Source organism: Tinamus guttatus, unplaced genomic scaffold (assembly GCF_059628265.1).
Source record: "Tinamus guttatus ecotype Peru unplaced genomic scaffold, ASM5962826v1 Tinamus_guttatus_pri_ptg000048l, whole genome shotgun sequence".
Lineage (NCBI taxonomy): Eukaryota > Metazoa > Chordata > Aves > Tinamiformes > Tinamidae > Tinamus > Tinamus guttatus.
The window spans coordinates 13,173,729-13,196,035 of record NW_028288582.1 but is presented as its reverse complement, the minus strand read 5'-3'; the positions used below and the strand labels follow the sequence as shown (position 1 = coordinate 13,196,035).

The window sequence follows — 22,307 nt, the reverse complement described above, 5'->3', positions numbered from 1 at the left end:
ACATGCTTAAATTTTTGTAATTATTATATTAAAAAGCTCAAAGATGGAATGTTTGGCTTCCACACCACTGAATCTTACGTGCACACTTGCCTGATATGCTAAATGAATGAAATAATAATAATTTAAATGGTATGTTGTTATGCAGTCTTTTTAAATTCAAATATAGCACAAATTTGAGACCTACAATATTAATGTTCCTGCTAACACCTTGGATTTTTTTTGAAACTATCAGACATCTGTGCCTTGCTACAGTGTTTCTACTTTCTGCTGCAACTTAGTAGTTACAATGAGACCTATTCCTGCAAACAAGTTAGAAGCAGCTGTGCTAGCAACCTCTGAATTAGAAGAATCCCATGGAGCACCAGTTCACATTGGTAACCCTGGTCAGTGTTTTTTCATTTCTTATTCTGCACGTTTTACTGTACACAGAACTTGGAGAGGGGTGGCAGCAGGGGAAGTGATGACACTTCAACAGCTACACCAATACGTTTATGATATTTTAACCCTTTTCATTTTTAACCTAAACATGAATGGAAACAAAATGTAGATTTCTAACTAGCTGAACCAGAATTTTTTTGGATAAAAGATAGAAGCCTGATTTAAATAAAGTAGTTATATTGGAGGGGTGGTTTTGATAACTATTCTAACCACAATTTTCAAGTGCATGCAGTTTCATTTATGTGCATATTTCCTCATTGCCAAAGATTGACAGAGTAGCAGTGATTGACAGCATGGAGAGAAGTATGTGTGGATGTTTTTTATGTCTTCACCTACAACTGTGAAAGTAAATACCGCATTATATTTAAATACTGAAATAAGATACTTCGATCACATCACTTAGGACACAAATAAAATGCATAGGGAGTTTAGAAATATGACAAGAATGATTATAAGCATCCAGCTCAAGCAAATAGTAGCTTATTCTCCACAGGGGAATATTGAAAGAATGATAAAATAGGATGTTGATGTTTAGCCTGGTGGCAGTAGGAAGGAGAATAAGAAACTGAGGTGAAGACAGAAGAGGGGAAGGCTTTTTTTTAAGGCAATGACAGAATTTGCACTTCTGTGTCCTGTATACACAGAAGGATCACATTGCAGCCCATGGAAGGGGATGTCATCAGTAGTACTGCCCCCCAGTATATATCTGGCCCCACTGCTTAGATTTGAGAAAACTCATAATAGAGCAACAAGATGATTAAGGTAATTAAAGTCTCCACTTAAAAAAGGGGAGACTGATTGTGTATACTGATTATATAAATTTCGGAAAAGACAGTGGTAGATTAGTTTTGAACAAATGTAAAATAAAAAGAGAGAAAGTGCTTAGAATGACCCAGAATACTCTAAACAGGTGTTTTAATAAAGCAAAAGACAACTCGATGAAAGCTGTATTAGAGTGAGATCTAGTGCCCTGACCCAATGAGGTCTCTAAACCTCTCTACCTTGTCTCTTTAGTTGAAGAAGGTATGAACCTAAAGCAACAGAAAGTGTGTTCTAGAAAGAGACCATTTTCCACTCAAGTAATTTATTCTTGTTTGCCAGTGTTATGAATATAACTCTTCTGTTGAAGGAGAAGACACAATATCTTGGGGAAAAACAAAATCATACACACCTGGCTTATATTTTGCAACAAATTCAGGAAATAGGCTTTAAGTTTTTTGCTGATGTTGTCATGTACAAAAAGGAAAAGGGGGAAGAGAACAAACAAGATTCATGCTTTAGGGATATACAGTCAAAGGCAACAAAATATGCCACTTCAGTGGGGTTTGCTGCTGCAATTCTGGCTTGTTGTCATTGAGATACTCTTCTAGTTATAACATTACTGCTTAAGAAGAATCTACAGTGATTTCATGGTTAATCAATGACAGGTTTGTTGGGAATACAAGACCTTTCCAAACCAGACTATGGAGATCCAGTTCACCTTCACCCTGGTGATATTCCAGTGTTTTGGGCATGTGGAGTAACAGGAATAGAAGCAATCATCAACTGCAGTAAGTACTATCTTTGCAGACTTAAAATTACCCTTCAACGTGTATTTATTTGTTTAAAAGCATATGAATTGAATGAGTTGATTGATTATCAGGCTTAGCTAAAGACTTTTTTTTTTAATTGTGAAATAATTGCACCTTAAAGGAAGCTCTTGCTGAAGTAACTTGCTGAAGTGTGCCACACTGTATAGTGGAAGCTCTGACTTCTTCAAGGATCTATCCTGCTTTTATGCAATTGTTGATTTCTCCATTTTTTGGAATTAATAAAATACTGTAAGAGATTCTAAGAATTTGTCAGACATTCTGTAATTTGCTATGTTCCTTTCTGAGCTAGGTATTTAAAATCCTGACTTGCCACCCATTCCTGTACTTTACATAAACCACACACACATTCTTCCTTTTCCTCCCATCCTAAACAAGCAATACACTTCTACTGAGTATACCACTCATGCAATTTATCCAGCAACATATCAATCTAGCCAAATAAATATGATCTACGGATCATTTATTGAGGCTTCCAGATCTTTCTGTTTTTTCCCCTGTACTTCTAGTATCAGTATAAAGAAAAAAATATATATTTTCAGCATAGGAACCTATTATATTGTTATGTTTACATAAGCTTTTTCACCAGCCTTTTAGATGCTACTGAGATTGCCTTTGCTAAGGCTTACTGGTAAGCTTTTGTCATTAATCCTTGCCAACTACAGTTTATAGCTCTCCTAGCTAGGTAGGCAAGACTAGGTGCAAATAAGCTATTCCCTATTTTCTTAAGTTGATAAAGGACTACTCCTACGCAGCAGGCAGTAATTGACAATTTTGTCATATCCCTGTATTAAAAGAATATTCACGTGTGCAGAGACACTGCAGCTTTCAGCAAAGTTCTAGAAACTAGAAAATAAATATTTTTTCCCCTCTAGAAACTACACCACTAACACACTGCAGACATTCGCAGCTTAACCTGTTCTTATGTCAGTGCTACATTTTTTTTTCATGCTGCCATTTAAAGCATGTAGAACCTAATTCTCATAGCTGCCAATTTCCCATTGACTTCACAAGAGGTTACTACTGTTCAGTTCCAAAGCTGCTTCAAGCTCCTATACAAGGGGATACAAATCTGATGTCAACCATCTGCATGAACATTTTAAACATGAAAATATATTTACAGATGTATATGCGGACATATCTTTCACAAAGATTTTACATTTACTTCTGCATTGTGTCTCAGACTATTCCCTGTTTTATGATATAAGCACCATCAGTCAGTGATTCTGTGTTTTGTTAAAACAAAGCTTTCCGTATTTTTTAAATCATGCTGATATATTAAATATTGCATTAACAAGCTGCTTAGTTCTTTTTCCCTGCTTGTTTTAGGATCTCCATTAGCTTTTACTCATTCTCCTGGCTGCATGTTCATTACCGACCTAAAGAACAATGAAGCCGCAGTTGGGTCCTCAAGAGAAGTTCCACAAGTCCACTGCATTTCTCAAGATCCTCTGCATTACAGTATCGTATCAGCAGAAGCAGCACAAAAGATAAATACACTAGAAAGCCTAATTGGAATAGATCCAGGTAAAGACAAAAATTATCTTCTTCTGATGTATTTGTTATGAAGACAATATGATCTAGATAAAATTTGGGTATTCACCAAGTTCAAGAATGTAGCAAGAATCTAAATGCAATTTTAAGATTAAAAAAATCCTTTGTGGATTGCAGTGTGTTAATATAGTTAGCTCTTACTTTTCATTACTGTATTTTATATCACAATTTGGCAAAAACCTTTTAATGGGAAAATAGGGCATCAAATTTTGATGAGTGTATACTGCCACTCAAAGGACATGGAAGCATCAGTACTTTCAGACTGAGGGAGTCTGTGAAAGACAAGAACTGTTACTGAATAAAACTGTAATTGTGAATATATAAAGTATAGGGCACCTCAGCATGTTGAGAGCAGCACAATAGGCATTTATTGTTGAGTGAAGAGCAAATTTCTTTATATATACACTCATGACTGCTGTAGAAAATTCTAGAAGCTGCATGTGCCTTTCCAATATCCCTCTCCTGTAGTGAAATTACATCAAGCTGTGTTTGCTAACTTGTCACCGAGATGTTGCATGACAGACCAAAGCAACCTGATTGCCACATAAGGTTGAAAGATAGGGTGAAAGTGAGAGGGGAAATAAAGAACTAGGATCAAAAGGCATAATGAATAGTGCAACCATTCATAAAATACACATTGAATTATTTCCCTCTGTCTTCTATAACTTTTAATCTGAGTTTCACATAAGTTTTCTAAAATACTTTGTAGGCACTAGTAGATAGAAAATAGCTTATTCCCAGGTCTTCCAAACTCAGTGTTTGGGCTCTGTGTACATGTTTGGATTTGTTTATTTTTACTTACAAGGCCTCTCCTTTTCCAACTCTCTGGAGCTCAGCATGGCATAATGCCAGGCTCTGCAGAAATACAGGACCTTAGAGTTAACTTTTTTTCACTGGTAAAGTAGCTTATTTACATAGTACTTGATCTCAGTTACTATGCCCCACTAGAGTCTAACATACGCTGCTTCTCTTGCTTAAGCTTTGTTCAAAACTTACTTCAGTAGCCACATGGCAATGCATTATGCATGATGCACACAATGATTTTCCTCTCTAGAATTAATTAGGACTGATGCTTGTGTTTTTCCTCACTTGTACACCAGCAGCATCTAGAGAAGTTAATTGAATCTGTTTTTTTTCCTGACATTTTTATAACAGTATTTCAGAATATGTATGGTGAATTACACTAGCTCTATTGGTTCTGTATTATGGAGGAAGAAGGAAAGAATAAACAAAGGGGAAACTGAGGGTGAGAAAGTAAAGTAGATGAAAAAAAAAGGTGAGGAGGATGAGGAGGCAAAACCAAAATCTGTATTGAGGATTTGTTTCTGCCTATCAGGCCATGAATATCAGCATATCCTTCTGGTGTTCATGGCTTTCATGAATGGTAGCTAGTCTAAAAGACTGCACCATGAACTTGAGTTTCTGAATGCCAGGGAAGGGAAAGAGGCTAGGAAAGGTTGGAATAATGAAACACACAGATATATGGTGTTGTCTCTCTGGGCATTGACCCAAGAAGAAAGAAAAACTCATATTTCTGGAAGGTCAGATAATGTGGCTGTCTATGCTATGAGGTATAACAAGATCCTCTAGTAGTCACCTAGATGCCACCATAATAATTGAGTTTATCAAGTCCCCTGACAACTTATAAAGTCTCTCATCTCGTTTTTGTGGATAATCAATTCATTAAGCTCAATTTATTTGGGAACTGGCCCTTCCATTAAGGAATAAAGTTAGAGATGAGATAAGACAAAACTGCTCATTTTGAGACATCACTGAAACTTTTGTAAGAATCTGGAAAGCTATCCATCTTGAGGAGATAGATAGCTGCATAGCACAGTCATGACCACAGGTCAGAGGAAAAGAGAGGGCAAAAGGGAAGAAATGATCTTCAATAAGCTCTTAAAAATAAAGATGGTTTACACCAATAGCTGGCAGTAGCTACACCAATGCCCAGTATTCAGTGAACTGGACTTCTTAATATGGAAGCCCAGCCCATTAACTTTATGACTCATATCCTACACCTTCCCAGCTTTCCTGAGGAAACAGACCCAATTCCTGGCTTGAACTGTCTTGATTTCCCCTCCACACACCCATTTTATGTCACTAAGGTGTCGCTAAGCAGACAGATTGACCAAGACAAACTTCAATATACTGCCCTCTGCAAAAAAGGTTCTTTAACGTTATCTTTTTTAGGAGACAGAGGTATCATTCATTTACAACACCAGGAAGAGCTGCTGAAGTCTTGCCTGTCCATTTCCCACGCTCAGTCAGTGCTGATAACAACTGGATTTCCTACCCACTTCACTTATGAGCCGCCTGAGGAGAACGATGGGCCCCCAGGAGCCTTTGCTATTGCAGCCATGTTGCAGGCCTTGGAGAAAGATGTTGCCATAGTAACAGATCAGCGAGCCATGAGTCTGAACAGGAAGATTATGGCAGAGGCTGTTCAACTAGGTAAACCATAGAGCTATTCGAGGAACACAGTTTTCAAGCTTTTATCTTACTAATTTGAGACAATGTTTCCTTTAGTGTAATTTCACTTTAAATTAGTTCATGATTTTTCCAAGCTAAACGTATACACATATATATATATATTAAAAAAAAAAAGAAAAAAAAAGAAAAAGGTAAAAAGTAGCAGCATTGTTATGATTCCATTATTTTGTTAGAATCCATCTGATGCCATTTTAGGGCTTACATATCTGGAATTCATTCCGAATTAGATGTTTGCGATGACCTCTGAGAAGCTGTTCTTATTCCAGACTTTTTTTTTTTTTTTTTTTAAATCCCAAGGTCCCCTATACAAGTACTAACTAAACTAGGTTAAGTTAAAGTAGCCATACAGTTTTGTTCCTGATAAACTCTTGGTGTTATCTTTATACTAACTGTTCTGCCTCAAAAAACCAAAACCAAACCAGAAAACCCACACTACTGAGCAGGCACCAGAGTAACACATGGTATTTACATTTTCTGTAGGAATCTTGAAGAGACCTATCCCTCTCCTGAGTTACCAAAAGGAAAGTACAGATTCAGCTTTGATGTTTTTGTGTGAGAATGGGAATTGTGGAAGACCTAGGTATGTTTGTTTGTTTTAAAGAACAGGTATCATGTCTATGTGAAACTATAATAAAAAGGAAAAAAAAAAAAAAGAACAAAGAAGGCATAACAGTTGCAAGCAAATCCTTGAAAATGTAAGATTTGAAACTATGAAAAAATTCCAAGTGCAATGCTGGTAGAGTATCAAATTCTATGTTATTCTGGGATTATGAATTTCTGAAGTTTTAAAAGCAAACAAACAAAAAATACTTTGTATTTAAGTACAACTTTACCTTTGAAATATTTCTAAAAGCTTTACTGATGTCATTCATAAAAATACACCTTTGGGTATTACATATTGTTTTATTGGTATGCAAAACCATGGAAAAATTAGGACACAGAAAAGTTAAATATCACATTAGAGTCAGTGAAAGATCTAGAAAATGAACTTTTGAGTTTGTTTGCTTTCTGGGCTTCTGGCTCCAATCTGACAACTGAGAACTCTCATCTGGCTTAGTTAATTTTGCCAAATGTTTTTAATACTCCAAAGGTGATTGCCCTATCATCTGTAGATGGCCAAAGCTAGAAATGTACGTGTGCACTTTTGAATATTCTTTTGAATTATTTGCACATTCATTATAGAATACAGTGTTGTGCAAAATTTCAGATTTATATCAGTGTGTGATTAAGGTTAAAGTAGTAGAGAGTTTTCTAGAAAGTTTTAAAGTTTTACACCTCTATCTTTACTTGGTCAGCAATTTACATTTCTTTTAAATGAGAACATATTGGTCAGTTTTTGTTTTTGTTTTTTTTTTTTTAAAAAAGCTCTTTTTTGTCAATTCATTCCATTCCTATTTCTTTCTATAGATCAGCTATGATTTTAATACAATATTGGCTTCAATTTTCATGCATAGTTTTAAAAAGATTTTTTTAAACATAGCTAAGCATAATTTACAGCTTTTTCTATTTCATTTGATTCAACAGTCCTCAAAAGCTAAAATAATAAAAAAAGCTAAAATAATAAAATAAAATAATTACAATTTGAAGTAATTGCTCCAAAGCTATAAGGACACTAGATTATCCTTTGAAAATAAACCGCAGAGAACTACATTCAGAAATAAGTAACAATAAAATAAAAATGCATTCAAGTTTTACCTTAACTCCCAAATGGTCAGAAAACAGAAACAAGAGCAATAGGAAAAGAAATCGCTACCAGACTTCATTAAGTAAGGCTTGAAGCTTTTAACTCCTCTCTTTTAACTAATTTTTCACTCTGTATCTGACCAGATTTGATCACCTGATAGCAATAGAGCGTGCTGGGATGGCTGCTGATGGCAATTATTACAATGCCAGGAAAGTTAATATTAAACATCTAGTAGATCCCATAGATGACCTATTTTTAGCTGCAAAAACCATTCCAGGAGTTGCAACAACAGGTAGGTGAGAGTTTGTGTTATATTTTGAGCAGTAAGAGAAACATGGATGGGAATTCTTCCTGGAAGAAAAATTGAGGAGGAGTCAGGTGCTAAATAACTGCTTTAGGACAACAGCTGTTTTCTTTGTTGAATTTAAAGGGACAAGTGCTGGAAAAAAATAGTTTCTATGAAAGGGTAGCCAAAGAAAATGGAGATGTTCAATGCAGAGTTATTTTAAGGCCAAAAAAAGGATAGCGCAAATATGTTTGTCTATATGTAAGTATACATACAGGTACTCCCCAAACTGACATTAAACTACGTTGTATATTGTGTGTGTGTGAGAGCAAGAAGTTAGTAAATGGAAATATTACGGATTAAAATATTATGGTTGTCTTTATGATTGTTCTACCTGGGCTAAAACTGCAGTCTAAACATCTTAGGTTGTATTGCCTTTTTAACAGTAAATTATCTTCAGTAGGGATTGCATATTTGCATCAAGTATAATAGGCCCTTCTCTAACAAAATATATCCATAAAATAATTTACTGTAAATGAGTATGTTGTCATTCCTGTCAAAATTACATTAGCATCAACTAATATGATTGAACAGTGCTTTTGTCAACATGCTGATCCTCCAACATGCTTTTTGACAGTCCTTTTTTTTCCCCTAAAAACCTGTTTGTATCTGGTTTTATAAATATATGTCACAGATCAAGGATTCCCAGGTAGATATAACGTCATTCCTGTAGAGCGTCCTTGTACAAGCAAATGCTTTCTAACCATTTTAAATGAAATTAGCAATAAGTGTCCTTGCCACTGTTCTCCATGGTGGGATTCTGATTCTGTCCAGCAGTACTTAGTCTGTTTTCAACTGCACCTATATATTCAAATACACTATAAAATGTTATTAGTTAAAAATACCAGGATTTTGCAAGTACAAGGGAAAGAATCAGTTGTCCACTGCTGTAGCCCACTGCCATGAATTTTCTCTGAAGACATGTATGCATAGAAAAAGATTCAACTTCAAAAGTGAATGAAGGGATCTCTGATCTCCTGTGGATTTGTGTGCATTAATGTAGTACACTGGATAACTAATTGAATATCTATAGAAAAAAGGCAGTTACCTAGTTTAAATGTCTTTTACCTTCAGCTTGTATTCATTCTGTAACTATCACACTAACTTTTCGTGTGTGACTTTTAGTTTCATTATAATTTCTTCGGGATTGCTGTTGACTTTTTCAATGTATTCATGCAAAGTCTAACATAACAGAGAACTAATCTGGGTTGTGGCCTTTGCATGTTGTCACTTATGATGATAATGTATTGCTTCTGATTATGATATCTTTTCTAGGAAGGCTGTCTTTGTGTTAAATAGGAACTTGGAGGCACAAATCTAGTTCCAAGTTAAATGCCAATATTGTACAACACCCATTTGAGTGGAGTACTTGGTAACTGAATAGAAAAGGAAAGAATAATAAAAATATAAAGTTTTTAGTATTACAGAAGTGTTTATGCAGCATGCTCACCTGCAAGAAGCACTGTTTTAGTAGTTGGACAAAGGAAATATTAGAACGTTAGTTACATATTAGTCACTGTCAAGTTTTGCATTTAAACTAAGTTCAAGTTTAGTATTAAAAATACAAATCTGATCTAGGGGTCTGACTGCAGACAAATCAGGAACAATGCCTATAATGTTATGAATCTCGGTATCATTAAAAATGGTGGAGCAAGCAGCAACCTTTAGGAACATATAAAATAAGAAAATATGAAAGACTGAGGCTAGAAGGACTCATTTCCAGAGTCTTTTTCCAGAAAAAGTTACCAAACCGCATGCTAATTTTTATTCATCTGTCATAGTACACAGTTATATGCCATCTTTTTAGGAGCTAGTGAAAATTTTTTCAAAGTACTATAGGAAAAAAATGCGGTCACACTTGCTTCCTCTTTCATGCAAGTGCTGCTTAGCACAGAATTCTGATGTTTCCCGCATTTTTCATTAATGTACTGTCAGAAACTAATGTAGTCAGTGAAAGCTTACATAGAAAATCTGACAGAATGAGGTATTTTTCCTTCGACTCTAAAGGACTCAGACCTTTAGGAGCAGTGGATTCATCTTGTCTGGTTTCTGGCATCTATATAAGAGAAGTCTGCCTTGGGAGGAGATGAATTGCATGTCTGAAGGGTCTGTTTCTCTCTGCTAACTTAAGAAACAAGCCTGACTGACTAGCTCATGTGTATATGACTCTGTCTTGTCAGGTGAACCTCACTTTGGAAATTCTGAGTGATGTGTAGTCCTCAAAATATAGAGCAAATAGATGCTACAGGAAAATGCTCTATGTTGAAGATGTGATGTTCTTTTCTTTTCAATGTAATGCTAATAGGACACAACCAAAGCAGCAGTTCTATTAACAGTGTATCTATCTAGTCATAGAGGTCCCATAAAGAAAGAAAAAGCTGACTAAGGCTGACAAAAAAATCCGAGAAACACATTAACATCTTTCACTTTTAAAGAAATTGTATGTGATCTCTGAAGGGTGTCTGAAGGACAATCACCTTTTTGAAGAATATTAACAGCAAAATCTCAGGTTTTGAATATAAGCAAAATCAAAGTGTTCAGCGCAAATTCTTAAAAAAACAACTATAACTACTATATCTATAGATATAGCATATCTATAGATAATGCTGGAGTTACCAAGATTATATTTTTAGCTACTTGTAAAGTGTTATCAACAGATTTCAGAAGGCACCATTTAATCCCCATGCTGAAATAAAGGTGAGTAGGATATTAAGGCAGACAATTCTGAAAAAGAAAGATGAGCTGTTTAGTGGCAAAAGAGTAAATACTGAAGAAAAGTATGTCTCAAACTTGATAGGTTGATCAGTAAATTATGCCTGGTAAAAAGTTTCTTGAGATCTAGCCATTTCAATCCCTATATGTAAGTTATGTCGCTCAGTTATACTCTGCTTTGAACAACACAGGCTTTAGGAACGAGATACAAAACTGCTGTTGAAAAATAACTTTGAATTTCACTTACAAAAGAAATTCAGTACAGATCTAAATGAAATATTTATATAGTTACTAAAAAGTTATTTTTTTTATCAATGTTCTGTACTTGAAATGTAAATTATAAATACTGTTTCAATCCTGTAACACATGCTACGCATTTGTCTCATTTCAAATTCAATGAGGATTTGGCACTTTGCACTGTTCTGCAAGTGAACATTCTGCTTCACAAGCATTAGCTAGTATTTTTCTTTAAAAATCTTCATACTTAGAAAATGCCATTTAAACTAACATGTAAAAGAGAAACTTAAATTTCTGTTTGAATAAAGGGGTTTTGTTGCATCTTTTTACACTGATAAAAGACAAACTAGATGAGCTTCCTAAAAGCACAGTCCAGTTTTTACATAAGCTGTTAGTTTATGTATTATCCCTAATGCCAAGTCTCTGGACAATACTTAACAATTTTATGCCCCAAACACAGGGGCAACCCAAGATTTTTTTGAAATATCATAGGTAATAACATGAATTTTACTGAAATCATCGATACTGTAAATTTTTAAAACACAAATACACGGTGTTTCTATTTGACCAACAAAAATGGCCATCACCCAGAATATGTGAACATAAAAAAAACCAAACACACTTTTCTACTTTTCATTAGTAGAAGTGTCTTTACAGTGAGTTGAAGTTTTCTATGCTTGCTTTTTCATAGAATCCAAGGTTAATTTTTCAGCTTTATTTTGGATTCATTTTCTATCTTTTCTCTCTGTTTGTGCTAATGTACTTATGTAATGCACTATGTAGAACATTTATTTAAGGCCTTCCATAAGCAGTAAGCTTACCACCTTAATTCTGTCTACTCTTTATGAGCATCTGATAAATCCAATTTCTTTTCCCTGCACCAGTGTAAGCCCATTTTCTCTATAGTTACAGGCTAGCATGTGATAAAATTACACCTTCTGTTTTAGACACTTTGATGAAAAGGAAGTTAAAGCACCTTATGTGGAGATATGAACTGTCACAGGGACTCTTGGGGAAGACTGGCTACTTTACAAATGGATTGTTATATGTATGCTGCTTTTATACACCTTTGATTCTTCTTTCTTCTTTTAATAAAGGTGTTGGAGATGGAGGAAATGAATTGGGAATGGGCAAAGTAAAAGATGCTGTAAAGAAGTACATTAAAAATGGAGATGTTATAGCTTGTGATGTTGAAGCTGATTTTACCATTGTAGCTGGTAAGAGATGTTTTGCAGGGAGAGGGATATCAATGTTTGAGAAGAGAATTGAAAAGAAAGCATCCGTGTTACCAAGTAACCTGTATGAGCCTTCCTTTATATGACCGAGTCATCATTAATAAACAAATCTGTCTTTATTATGTCAATTTTCTGAATAGTTAATCAACTACAGCTCCAGCAGGAATGACTGAAAACAAGATATTCAGTTCAGAAATTGCACTTAATTGGAAATAGTTATGTAACTCCTGAATATTCTTGAAAAAAAAGTCACACCTAAATGAAACACCAAGGAAGACCGCAGAACACTATTTGAAAATAATAATAAAAAAAGCATCTATGCATGTGTGAATTTTTGGTATAAATGATCAGCTTCTGTGAATGTAGCCCCATCAGGCTTAAATCAATGATGCTGTGCTCTTATAGCAAAAAGTAATAAATCTTCAACAGCCATTCCTGGATATCTGTACAATGTAAATTTGAATATAACAAAAAAAAAAAAGATTTTATATTTGAAATTCCTTTCTACCCTAACATTTTGATCAGCTGTGAATAAAATGAATAGTGAAAGAGACCTATTCAGCAAGGACCAATTTATGAACCAAGTGCTCCCTTTTATATTTAAGGCACAGTGCAAGTGGCTCCCAGATACTTGAAAAGAAAGAAAATATCATATAACATATGCTAATAGCATATATTTCTAACTCTGCTGATACGAAAAGTGTCAGCAACAATGCAAATTATTGGTGAGAAACGAGATCGAGGTGACAATTATATCTACTTATTATGGCTATATATACATATATATAACCTGCAGTTGGCTGTTTCTGGTGATTTTTACTTCAAAAGCAGCTGTCAGTGTTCAGAGGGACTTAAATGAGGAAAACTCCAACCACTAAAACAATTTCTACACTTCTTGGAAATTTGGCTATTCTGTCTCTGGAAAAAGTGTTGGGTAAAGTGATAACTTCTCACAGCAAATTTCAGCTCTAACATTCTCCAATAAAATCTTAACAGAGAAGCTGTCAAATACTGTTTAAAAGAGTGTGAACTGATTTGACCACAGCATACCAATAATTTATGGGTATTAATGCCATTAAAATGTCTTTCTGTATATTGCACAGATATGTATAAAGACAGATCAGCAGGACAGTTAGTTTCACCATGGCTTCCTGTCTCATGAAACAGCTGAATCCTTTAATCAGTCATCCTTTGGGATCAAAAGGGAATTCTACAGAATATTACAATGCCCCATTAGAAAATCTGACCTTAGCAAAAATTGGCCTGGTAAATGACACTTTATCAAAATCTCTTACCTCTGTGCACTTAGGTAAAGACACCAAGATCTAACAAGGCTCTTTAAAGTTCGTGGATTTCCCATTAAGCCAAGTACAATTGTTTTATAGACTACACCCATTAGAGGTTTTGACTTTGTTGGAAAACGAGCCACAAGCTAAGATAGAAGGAAAATTGCAGAAATTCAGTGTGAAATACTGGTCTACAACATGCTAAATGAAAACATTTTAATATCTTAAGTGATCATGTATTTCTGAAATAACTGTTTCAAATTAACGTTAATAGTTAATTCATATCCCAGCTACCTTTCAGCATCATTACTGGAGACTCATCGCTTAATGACTTATGCAAGTTAGGTATATTTACAATAACTGTTGGTTTACTTTATTATTGTTATTATTATTATCATTTACAGTTTGGTTTCATGGTGACTTTCTTTCTGCAGGGGTCTCAAACTGGGGAGGCTATGCCATTGCTTGTGCTCTGTATATTCTCAGCACTTGTGAAATACATGACCGCTATCTGAGGAAAGCTGTTGGGTTTCCACAGTTGTCTAAGAAGATGGTCTGGCTGTCTGCACTCCCATCTGTTACAAAGGTAATTTCTGCAGAGCCAGTGACTTATGACTTCCTGGTGACATGTTGGTAGAGGCAGTTACCACCCCAGTCACCAGCCATTAAATCTTTAGTAGCTTAGAAGTCATTACTTTCACATGTCTCATGGGGTTTTGGGTTAACAAGCATCTGCACTGTTATTAGAAAAGTCTGTAAAGGATTCAAGACAGAGTCAACAACAAAATTCTCAAAAATTAAGTTATTCCTTGTGACTTCAGCATGGAACAGTGCTACAAGTTATTTTAACAAGCACGGTAAGAAATTGTCTGCTAAAGTAGTCTGTTCTTATGTAAAAAATAGTCAATTTCAGTGACTGTCAAAATCCTTTCACCGCACTAAATTCCCTTTGAAGTATGTGATTCTGTTTCCTCTACGCACTCCAGCTAAGTGACTTCTATAAGTAGTTGGACAAAAGCAGTTTAAAAAATGGAGGGTTCAAAATAAAATAAAGTATCCTAAACTTTTACCAATTCTTCAAAATTGCAGTGCCAGCGTCTTGTGTCTTTAAATACAGTCTCATGTATTTAACTCCTTCCTAAACACAATTACATCTTGTAATTGTTTCATAGTTTAACTTTGTGGGAAGGGTCCTCTTTCTTAGTTGCTGGTGTTTTGATTCCTTATATAAAACATATATAAGTGAAACTGATCCCAACTTTTAGCATAGACCTAAGTACTTAATCTTTGACTTAACAAAACATATGGGACCTTTCAGCTCCAAAATTAAAGATTACTTTACACTTTTTTTTTCCAGTTACATGTACTTCATTTCCCTTTATTTTAACAAATCCTAAAAACTAGTATGATGAAAATTCTTGGGAATGAGATATTGCAATTAAACGTGATATACTATACTTGAAATCCTTCTTGCTTTTGTTTTACTAAATCATCCAGATGGCAATGTTGATAATGATCCAATAAATTAAAGGACTATTGAAAGTTTAATAGTAAAATCTATTCAAATAAAATTAATGGAAATAGTTTTGTGAGAAGAAAATGACAAATTATCTGGCAAGAGAATATGATACCTTTAATTATAAATCATGAAACAGTAAACACTGCAGGAGATTTCTTGAGCTTGAACACATTAGTGTTCACATACTCCATTAGCTTATAAAGAAAAAGAAAGAAAGAAAAGAAAAAAGGACATTTATGGTTTTTGTGGCTAATTTCTTTCCAGTGCAGTTTCTTTTACTGCTCGTAATGATTGTTCTGGTAAGATAAAAAAGCATCACTATCTCCACCCCAGTGTTTATATTCATGTGTTTGTAAAAGCAAGCATAACTGGAAGGAAGACATTTGACTGAGTCCCTAAGCATGAGACAGCTTTCTTATAATGTGTTTGCTTTCTCTTCTAAAAACGAAACTTCTGTGAAACTCACAGGTGGTAATCACTTATCCAGAAACACAAAGGTTATTTCTTTGAAGCCTCATTAATCTTTAAGCAATAACAAAAAAAATATTGCAAGAAAACCCAGAACTGTGGAGCTCTCCATTCCCACTCAGCAATGTAGTGTTGAATGTGGAGAGCTGAAAGCAGAGGCCCAAAGTCATAAATTATTCTCTGCATATATCTGAATAAGAGATACCAAGAAACATTTGTTCTGTGCTGAGAACTTGATTAAGAAAAAAATAAAACAAACAAACACAATTTCATCTAATCTTTTCCTACCTGGAAGTTGTTGAACAGAATCACTGAATCATGATTATGTCAAGTAGCACAGTCTGACTTTTCAGATGTTACACATAGTGAGGTGACTGTGGAGGAATACATTAATTCTTATGCAAGCAAATTTATCTAACACAGAACATCCTACAGACAATTCTGCATTTTCTTCTGTCTCACAAACTGATTAATGTGTTAAACATTTTTTTTATTGCTGAAGTCTTTATTAATGTTAAAAAATAAACTGAATAATATTTATTTTGAAATTATAACCAGTAAGAATGTGAATTTCTATATAAATGACCAATACATAAAAAGATGCGACATTCATTTTAGAATCCTTTGTTAGTTCTGTCACTCACAAGGGATTTGTCTGAATAAAGAGCATCCGTGTTTTTTATATTAACTTGAACCTCTTTTGCTCGTCTCCACCACAATTATTTGCTAAAGGGAGATCGGTGAGTGAATTGCACCACTTTAGACCTGAGGAATCATTGTGTACATTGTGCATACTCATTGTAAATGGAAATGGCAAAATTTGACTGTAGGATAAGGTTTATAGACATAGTGCAATATTATGCAAGCCTTTTTTTCCCCTGCAAGCAGATCGGAGATCTCTGATGTGTAAACATTTATGAGAAAAAATAAAAACAAGGAAGACATTTTCCAGTTCAAGTTTCTCTTCTGTGATTTAAGTTATCTGATTTGCCACTTTACATGTAGAAAGTCTGAATGCAAAGAGAAATCTCGTTCATGTACAAAGGTCAGACACTTATATTTACAGAAGGATCACTTCTATTAGCTAAGCTGATGTACATTTAGAATTTTATAAATGACAAATGACAATTTTTTTATGAAAAAAAAACCCTAAGTAGCTGTTTCATTGATGTGTTGTTGCATGACCTTGAGATTGACACCAAGGAACTATTTTTCTGTAATAGAAAAGCAGTAGTTATTGCTGTGCTTATGAACAATCATGTGTTACCCACAAATGGGAGACAGATTTTTATAGCACATACTCAAAAAGTAGCCAGTTTATAATAAAAACTCTGCTGATTGACCATGGAATGTATGTTTTAATCATTCCAGAAGTATTTATATTTTCACTATATACAATAATATGTAAAATGCATGTCAAAATTCATGTCTAAAGATAGTGCATAGTTTAGAAGACTTCCTTGGAAAAAAAAAGAATTCTGGGCATTTAATGAGAATACTAGACATTTTAACTTTATAATTTTGGGGGTCCTTTTTTTTAAGCAGCTAAATGGCTTTGGTAGATATCATTGTACAGGAACAAGAAAGCATTTCAAGTTATATGACTGTCTGTCAAGGTAACTGGTAAGGCAGTTTCAGTAACAATTTCCATCAAAGCAGGATCTCACACAAATGGAAATAAAAACAGTAGAATAAAGACCAAAAAGGCATTCCTAGCAAAGAAAAAAACAAAAAGTCTTATCTACGACTATTTAAAAGACATTATGCACATTACAGTGCTGGGGGAGGGAAGCTAAAACTGGACTTTTTCTTAACTTTTTATTAACTGAATTAATGAAATAAATTCTGTCTATAGGAAATGCTAAGGCAGTATAAGGAATTTTAATGAGAACATTTAATGTTAAATGAAAAGCAGAGTAGCTAGAAGAACATTTTGAATCTATCTTCAAAATTCTTAAAGATTACTGAAAGAGCAGATCATTTATGCACTGCTGCCTTAAAAGCTTTTTTCATAATTCCTATAGAAAATGGAATGTGTCATTATTGCAGCACAGTGTTCTATAAATATACATATTGACATATATAAGAAAAAAGGGATATATGATGACATTACCTGTCCTTTTGGAAGTGTCCCCTGCAAGCAGCTTGGTCAAAATTGAACAGCACGTTCAACATTTGACAGAAGGGGGTTTCAAAATTTTGAGGTTCTGGCAAATTTCACAAAAACGAGTACCTAGAGAGAAGAGAGATCCCTTTTAATGCTGCTTCTGATGCTGTGGCTTTTCACAAAAACATTTTGGAGCAAATCTTCTGAACTACTTTACTCCATGGGAAACCAGGCTCTTTAATTTCTCTGATTTTGTCCCATCTTTTTATCTTGCACTGATAACCGGCCTGTATCTCTCAATGAAGAATTTCATTCCCTCGGTGTACATTAAATCTCAACTTGGAACATGCTTTGTTATCTGCTTGCATTGCTGTTAGGAGGAAAAAAAAGCTGTTATAAACATGAAATTGAATTGTGGTCCCAAACAAAGGAAATCATATGCTACTTCAGCGAATTCCAAGAAAAGCATTTCAAACTTTTCTTTTTCTCATCCGTTAACAACCAGAATTCTTACAAAAATCAACAGAAGACAGGCAGATAGGAATCACTGAATAAATTGGGAAGAAAGTGTTTGTGCAGCCCCATTCTGGTACCTTTTCCCTCTGTAACCTTTTTTTTGTTTTTTCTCCCTTGATGTGTCTTTCTTTACTGCTGGTCTTTTTTATTTAAAAGGCATCTGCAGTTAGCTGCTAGATTATGGAAAGATCAGATAATTTTTGAGGTATTTAGATGAAGTTTCCTCTGATTCAGATTTGTGCAATTTAGGATTTTGAAACCAGACAGAGAGGAATCAGGTTTTTGTAATGTGCTTTTGTTTTATTTTAAATAGGAGCCATGAATATTGCCATTTGTCAGTCACTAAGTTCCAGCTGCTAAGTCTATTCTTTGTTCCAAACTAAATGGTGGTATTTGCAAATTGCTATCCAAAAGAACCCTGGAAGATGTGGTCAGTTTCCCTAGGTATTTAAAAAAAAAAAAAAAAAAAAACTTGATGAGCTTTCTTGGCAGATTCAGGATTTTAATAATATTGTATTTATTTTTTTTAAAGGAAGAAAAGTTTCTGAAAGCACTTGTGCAACATGGGGTCCGCAGCGGAAAAACTGCCAGCCTAGAAATGGAAGTGGATGGTCTGCCCTTCTATAACACCCATTCACTTATGATTGAAAAGCTGCTTCAAGAAGTGCAGCAGTGACTTACCCTAACGATTTAAAAATCAGGAATGTCTCCTATGCTATTTCCTTATTCCTAACCTACCAGCAAGGTTCAAAATATCAGATAAAGTTGGTTCTATGTCTTTAAATGTGGTATTTTTCATCTCTAGTCACTCAGTCTCTAGTGCCTCAGCCACGCACAACCTTTTTTTTTTTTGTTACCTCTCTGAGTAGCAGGAAGGGGATATGATCCTCTTTTGGTTACCTTTGTTTTCTGTAATCTTGTAATGGATATTGGATATTAAGTGATAGTACATACTAAGCAGTGATCTGGCTCTACCAAGAAAACTTATAATAAAAATGAAATGTTATTGAATTGCTGTTCCTGTTTCATTAACCTCATAGCTGCAACAGGAAGTAACTCTTGTGGCAAGCTGGATTTAAAAATACTTTGTGGTGCAGAAAGCAGCTGCAGTGAAGCAGGGCGGTTGAAAACCACTCTGCTGGTGGTGAAGAGTTGCTGAAATTGCGAGGACACTGGGGAGAGTTTCAACTGAACTAATGAGGATAACTATGCAGAGTTTCCATGTAAAAGGTAGGGTACACTGCTTGTCTCCTTCAGGTTAGTAGTTTATTTATATATTTAGTCCGTTTCTAGGAAATAGACTGCAGGAAATGCTGCAGACGTTTTAGGGCATCAGCCTTTCTTCTGGGCAAGTGAATTTAACATTTTTGCCCTTGTGTAAGAGATGCATTAACTTTTAGAGACATGTGAACATGTGCACCTACATGCTCAGCAGCCTACTGACGTTACACCAACAGCATCCTATTTATAGAGGATTCTTTCTGAATATTAACTTTGGACAAGAGAACTTAATCCAGTAAGCTTATACTGTCTTTTTTCCAAAACACAGTTTTTAACAGATTTGGTTAAGAAAAATAAAACGTAATAATTTATTTTTCTCTTTCTCTGATGAGTGTTTTTCAATCCCTTCTCCTGTTCCATGCCAAGCTCCTGATTAATCTGACAGCAATGTGCAGCACATCTCTGGCCACAAACGTCCAACCTCTGCTCGACTTGCTTCACAAAATGAAAAGTTCTGAGAGCTGCACTCCTTACATGGCAGCTGGTTCTGCAGACTAATCCTAGCAGTTCCTATGTAGGAAGAATCAATGAAATATTGACTTCAGGTTTAGACAAGCGAAGCCCAAATCCTTCCCTTTCTGGTTAATAGGTTCAATGCTGAGAATTGTAGCAAAATGCTGCACTTTATTACACGTTTCCCTCTTTCAAACTGCTGCAGCTGAGCTAAAGTTGAAACCAGAAATACACCAACTCAGAGAAGTCTTAATCTGTCAGATAACAATTTGATTGCAGTATGGCATGCTCTGCCTTCCAGCTGTCTAATCTAAACAATGTGGATAACAGTAAAAAAGTAAAACACAAACAAGACAACAAATATTTCATCTTAGAACAAACCCTGTGTGTTTCTTACAGCATGTCAGGTCACAGAGCCGAGTAGTTGAAGATGTGGCTCCCTGGGCCAACACAACACGCGAGCCCTGGCATTATGGACCCCTGGCACGGAAAGGCAGAAGAGACTAGGAGAAGGATTAGGAGAAGGGAAAGCTAAGCAGCACTGACAGTCAGAAGAAAAATGCATGTGCAAGGTAATTAATTCAGCATGGTGAGTGGTCTAAGTATAAAGAAATGCATAAAAGAATTAAACAAACCAAATGTTAATCTAAGCAAATCTAATCCCCTCTTGGGAGTGAGGACACGAATCCTTTCTTCAAAAAGAGGGGAGGAGAGGATCTGTAGTTTCTTAAAAGGAATCTGTGGGCCAAAGCCAGAAGAGAGTTACATCAAACACAGGCTGAATAAATATAGGAAGAATGTAATAAAGGCATTATTTATTAAACACACCCCTAATTATATCTAACATTGCACTCTCAAGGGGGCCTCCAGAAAACGCTTAGGACATACGGGCTTTTAAGAATATACTGCCTGATAAACAAGGTTGCAAGGACATCTTTGAGATACCAGATGCAGGTCTGCCTGGAAAACCTCCTGGAAAAAAAGCACCACTATACTGCTGCATGTTATCAATTCTGGGTTGCAGAGAGAGAGAGAGAGGTGTTTCAGGAAGGTCTGAAGGCAGAGAAGAAACAAAATGACAAGGCAATATACAGGAGAGAGGAGGAGAAAGCATGAAGATCAGATGACAAGAAATGGACAGGTTTCTTTAGTTTAATAAACAGAAGTCAGAAACTAGAGAAAGGGCGCTAGCAGAAGCAAGAGGATAGACCTCAATTCCCAGATCTTTAATTGTCATTATCTCTAGTTATTCCTGTATTTTGTTTCTCTTTTCCAAACTAGAAAATACATAGAGCATCCATACATCCATCAACATATTTTTGATACCATATTTACTGAAAAATGACCAGACCCTAAACTATAATAACTATCTGTGTTATCCGTATATATGTATAATTCTATATTCATAGATATATATATAAATCTGAATATACATCCATGAATATGGAATTTAAACTGAATCCATTTAACAGGTTCACTGGGAATGCACTTTTAATTAATTGCTTGCACAGTTTGTGCTGCACAAGATGTATTTGCCAGGACATAATCTCAAATTTTAGCAAGATTTAAAAGAATTCAGATTAAATTTAATTTTGAACACAGTGACTCAAAAAATTGTATGGGTTAAAGGCACCTCAGGAACTACCAACCTCCTGTTCTTTTTGGAGTCCACGGACTGAATGATTTTTTTCTCTGTCAGAGCCTGTTCTTGATAACCTGACCCTCTTGAAGTCAATAGGAGCCTTATGACGAGGTTCAACAGTGTGAGATTTGATCAGCAGTCAACAGCCCAAAGGTCTCAGTGGACAGTGAGGTTCTTGTGCATGCTCTTTCAGGACATCTCGCATTATCCGACTGCTTGTTTTAGCAGGTGGGCTCTGGAAAGGTCTCTGCAGGACTTGAAACAGGCTTGAGGAGGAATATTTTGGAGAGTTACAGAAAAAATGCACAAATGTGATTTTTTTCTTTTAAAAATACTTACGAGGACTTTTTATTTGTTCTGTCTCCAACCTTTTCAACAGATAATGACTGCTTTGAGATTTCTTTTTTCTCTAGCTGTGACAGGCACAAAAAAATAGCAGTTAAAGAGTGTTTCACAGTGCCCCACCGTGATTTATTTCAGTCAAAGTGGTCATGGCCAAAAGTTGAGTGTCAGGAGTACAGTTTCTGAGTTGCGCCATACTGGCAGTAGACAGTGATTGGAACTGAACTCTTAATTTATATTTTCTTCACTATAGTCAAGGCCCAAGCCCCTCCAGGAACTATCTCACTATACTGCATAGCTAATAAGCCTTTGGGAGGTAAAATAGTTGTAATATATGGATAAATCAGGTGTATACACAACACAGTCATACGTGAAGATTTTGGATGAGTATATTTTTGATGAATA

The 22,307-nt window shown here is 35.2% G+C and overlaps 1 protein-coding gene across 2 annotated transcripts in view; it reads left to right on the top strand.

The window, feature by feature from the left end:
- The window catches only part of DGLUCY (D-glutamate cyclase), a 40,805-nt gene extending 21,897 nt beyond the window's left edge, over positions 1-18,908 (top strand). The window contains exons 5-13 of one of the 2 annotated variants that reach the window (XM_088539718.1): positions 233-383; positions 1,866-1,988; positions 3,357-3,554; positions 5,775-6,035; positions 6,555-6,654; positions 7,902-8,050; positions 12,151-12,270; positions 14,009-14,160; positions 18,717-18,908. In XM_088539718.1, coding sequence (XP_088395844.1) covers positions 233-383; positions 1,866-1,988; positions 3,357-3,554; positions 5,775-6,035; positions 6,555-6,654; positions 7,902-8,050; positions 12,151-12,270; positions 14,009-14,160; positions 18,717-18,860 — 1,398 coding nt within the window. In that variant the 3' untranslated portion in view covers positions 18,861-18,908. The remainder of the gene's footprint in view (positions 1-232; positions 384-1,865; positions 1,989-3,356; positions 3,555-5,774; positions 6,036-6,554; positions 6,655-7,901; positions 8,051-12,150; positions 12,271-14,008; positions 14,161-18,716) is intronic. The other variant, XM_010215722.2, reaches the window with a different exon arrangement.
- Positions 18,909-22,307: the final 3,399 nt, after the last annotated feature.